At 56.9% G+C, this 3,059-nt stretch overlaps 1 protein-coding gene across 1 annotated transcript in view; it reads left to right on the top strand.

Annotated features, from left to right (window-relative positions):
- Positions 1 to 2,420: 2,420 nt before the first annotated feature.
- Brsk1 (BR serine/threonine kinase 1) overlaps positions 2,421 to 3,059 on the top strand; it is a 22,178-nt gene continuing 21,539 nt past the window's right edge. Inside the window, 1 exon segment of the mRNA XM_033766045.1 lies at positions 2,421 to 2,468. Within this exon segment, the coding sequence (XP_033621936.1) occupies positions 2,421 to 2,468 (48 nt within the window).

Raw genomic sequence — 3,059 nt, forward strand, 5'->3', positions numbered from 1 at the left:
CCGAGCCCTCAGCCGAGGAGCCGCCGCTGCCCCCTGAGGAGCAACCCTGGGTGGCTGGGGGCAGCGCCAGGGGGAGGCGACTGCCCCCCGAGCCTTTGTCGGCCATGCACAGGTTGTGAAAGGAAGAATGTGTTGAGGGATAGAAGGGGGAGGGTGGTCAACGTTCAGGCAGCACTGGAGTCCTGATGATGGGCCGACTCCTGGGGGGTCTGCTGAGAAGGTGGCGTTTTAAGGAAGCTCTGTGTCCTCCATGACCCCAAACCATTCTGCCCTCACCCCTTTTAAACACACCCCTCATTACTTCCCCCACATCAACAGAACGCTTCTGCAAAGCCGTAGCCCCTTCTTCCGCCCTACGATCAGGCCCCTCCCACTTTCCTAGGCAACAAGCCCTCTCCCCATTTCCACTGCGCGCGTCTTCGTCTCTTAGCAACCCCCCTGCCCCGCCTCCTTTGCAATAAGTCCGCCATTCTGCCTTCTTACAACTCTGCTCCCTCCTCTCCGAAGAGGAAAGCGTCAAAGGGGCCGATCTCACCTTACCTGGCCTCGAGATGCTGCCGCACCTAAAGACAGAGTCTTTCGCACCTGACTCTGCTGGGCGTCGCCATCTTGACCGGAAATACGTGCAGCCTCACCCGGAAGTGCCTGACGCACCTCGCCCCCAACTTCGAGCGATATAGAAGGCAGAATCGGCTATTCGGGTTTAAACCTTTCCCTCAGGCTGTAAACCGTACTCGGCTCTGCCTACTCCCTGGCCCCGCCCCCCAGCCCAGTTCGCTCACTTTAGCGAGCCCCGCCTCCTTATTGTTATTGCAAGATCCATCCCTTGCCCCTCAAGCTTCCCTGTCACATCTCCTGTTCCCCACCCCTTCTCTAGGCCTCTCGGCCCCTCCCAGTTAAGTCCCGCCTTCTCCTAAGCCCCGCCTCGAACTGGCGCGCCAGGGGCTTGCTCTGGCCACGCCCTTTCGTAGGCCACGCCCCTGAGGAGCCACGCACCCTTCGCTGCTTCGGGTCCGTCTCGTCCTGCTTTCTGGCAGGTTTCAGGCTTACTCCCACTTTCTACTGGATCCCTGGGGTCTCACCCTAACCTATTCAGGCTTAGGCCCAGCCCCCCCCGGCCTCAGTTTCCCCATTCGTCACATGGGTTGCAGTGTGGTCGTCCCTAATGGATTCTTCCTCTGTCTCCAGGAGGAGAGGAGGCGACTCCGGAGGCCGAAGCCAGTTCCTGCCCCACAGCCTGGGTCGGGGCTCAGGGCACCCCAGGGCCAGGTTGCTGGGAAGTCTTGGGAGCTTAGTCGGCTGGGCTGTGGGCCAGTCGGGGCTGAGGAAGGCAGCGGTTCTCAGTCTGGTTAGAGGCCCTCGCCCTCGGGAATAGGGCAGCAGGGGGCACGGAGCACCTATCTGTGTAGGTGGTGGTTTGGGCGGGGTGGGAAAGAGCCCGGGTTCTGTATGCGGTGAGGGCTGAGGCTGTGGGACTCGCATACTAGTTTCCTGTTGCTGCTGTTAACAAACTACCAAACCTTCCTGGTTTAAAACAACAAGGCATTTATTATCTTACGGTGCTGGAGAACTCACTCCAAAGTGAGTTCCTTCTAAGCTGCTGGAGAGGGTGTTCTCTGCCTTTTCCAGCTATTGGAAGCTGCCTCGGTCCTCTGCTTGCAGCCACACCGCAGCACCTCCTCTGAGACCGGGACTGGAGTCCTCATTTGTGCCTCTCGAAAGGACCTTTTGACATTGGGCCCACCCGGAAATCAGGATGCTCCCCCATCTCAAGATCCATAATTACATCAGCAAAGTTGGAATTCGAATGTGGGCATCTGCTACAATATATGAAATTATGTATCTCATTGTATGATACAGCACGCAGTTGTATATGACATGATTTCTTACATGTGAATATATAAATAATACACTGATGGCCTAGACGGAATCTCCCACGCACCTTAGAAAAGCCTTCAACTTTACAGTAACGAGTAAGAAGTGTGACTGAAACTTCCCATCTGCATTGAGACATTTCAGAGCAAAAGGAGTTCCTATTAATAATTACACATGCCAGGCATGGTGGCTTATGCCCGTGATCCCAGACACTTGGGAGACTGACGCAGGAGGGTCACACATTTGGGGCCAGCCCAGGTAACTCAGTAGGACTCAGTCCCAAAATTTGAAGAAAGAAAAATGTAAAAGCCCAGGTGCTGTGGCTCAGTGGTAGAACACTTTGTCACGTGCAATGTGCTGGGTTTGATTCCTAGAACTACCAGAAGAAAAAGAAAAGTCACAGATGAGGGCCGCCACAGATGAGGGCCGCTGAGTAGATTTGGGCAGGCCCAGGAAGCTGGGGCTCATGGGTAGCTCCATGGGGCTTAGATGGGTTAGATGGGTGCTGACCACCTTTGGACCCTGGCAGAGAGAGGCCTTAGATTATGCAGGAACCCAGTGGGGGCCTGTGGTTCAGCACACGGGGCGTGCTGGTAGGGATCCGTGGGTCTCACTGGAAACTGCACAAAGATTTCAGGGCCTGTGACAAGCACAGAACACATGAGGGTCTACAGGAACAGGCAAGGATCCCAGGGAACTCTGGAGGTTTCTCTGTGCAAGCAGGAGAATCCCAGGTCCCCCACACCCTGACCAGACCTTGCCCAAGGAGACATGGGCAATTGAGCTTGGGTGACACCCACAGAGATGAGTGTTGGGTCAGCAGTTCCAAAATTCTTCCCCCACCCTGCCTTCACCCCTCCAGTGTATCCGCATGTCCCCCGGTCCCCACACGTGTGCACCTCTGCTCTGTCAGTCCCTCCATTCCGCTCTCTGGCCATGCCAGGTTCTCCAGGTTCGCTCCCCTGTCCCCCTGTGCCCCGGCTCCCACTGCCCCCGTTGCTGTCCTGGCTCTGTGGCCCCCAGCTTTCCCCCGCCCTGCCTGTGCCTCTGGTGGTCAGCATCTCTCCTGCCTTCTTATCTCCAGGCCGTTCTTCTTCGGTGCCTGTCTCCACCCCATCCTGCCTTCCACCCTCCCTGCTCATCCCGCAACCTTCTCTCCCCAACTGCACCCTCCCTCCTGCTGC

Source organism: Fukomys damarensis, unplaced genomic scaffold, assembly GCF_012274545.1.
Source record: "Fukomys damarensis isolate Sample0158 unplaced genomic scaffold, DMR_v1.0_HiC HiC_scaffold_19, whole genome shotgun sequence".
Taxonomy (NCBI): Eukaryota; Metazoa; Chordata; class Mammalia; order Rodentia; family Bathyergidae; genus Fukomys; species Fukomys damarensis.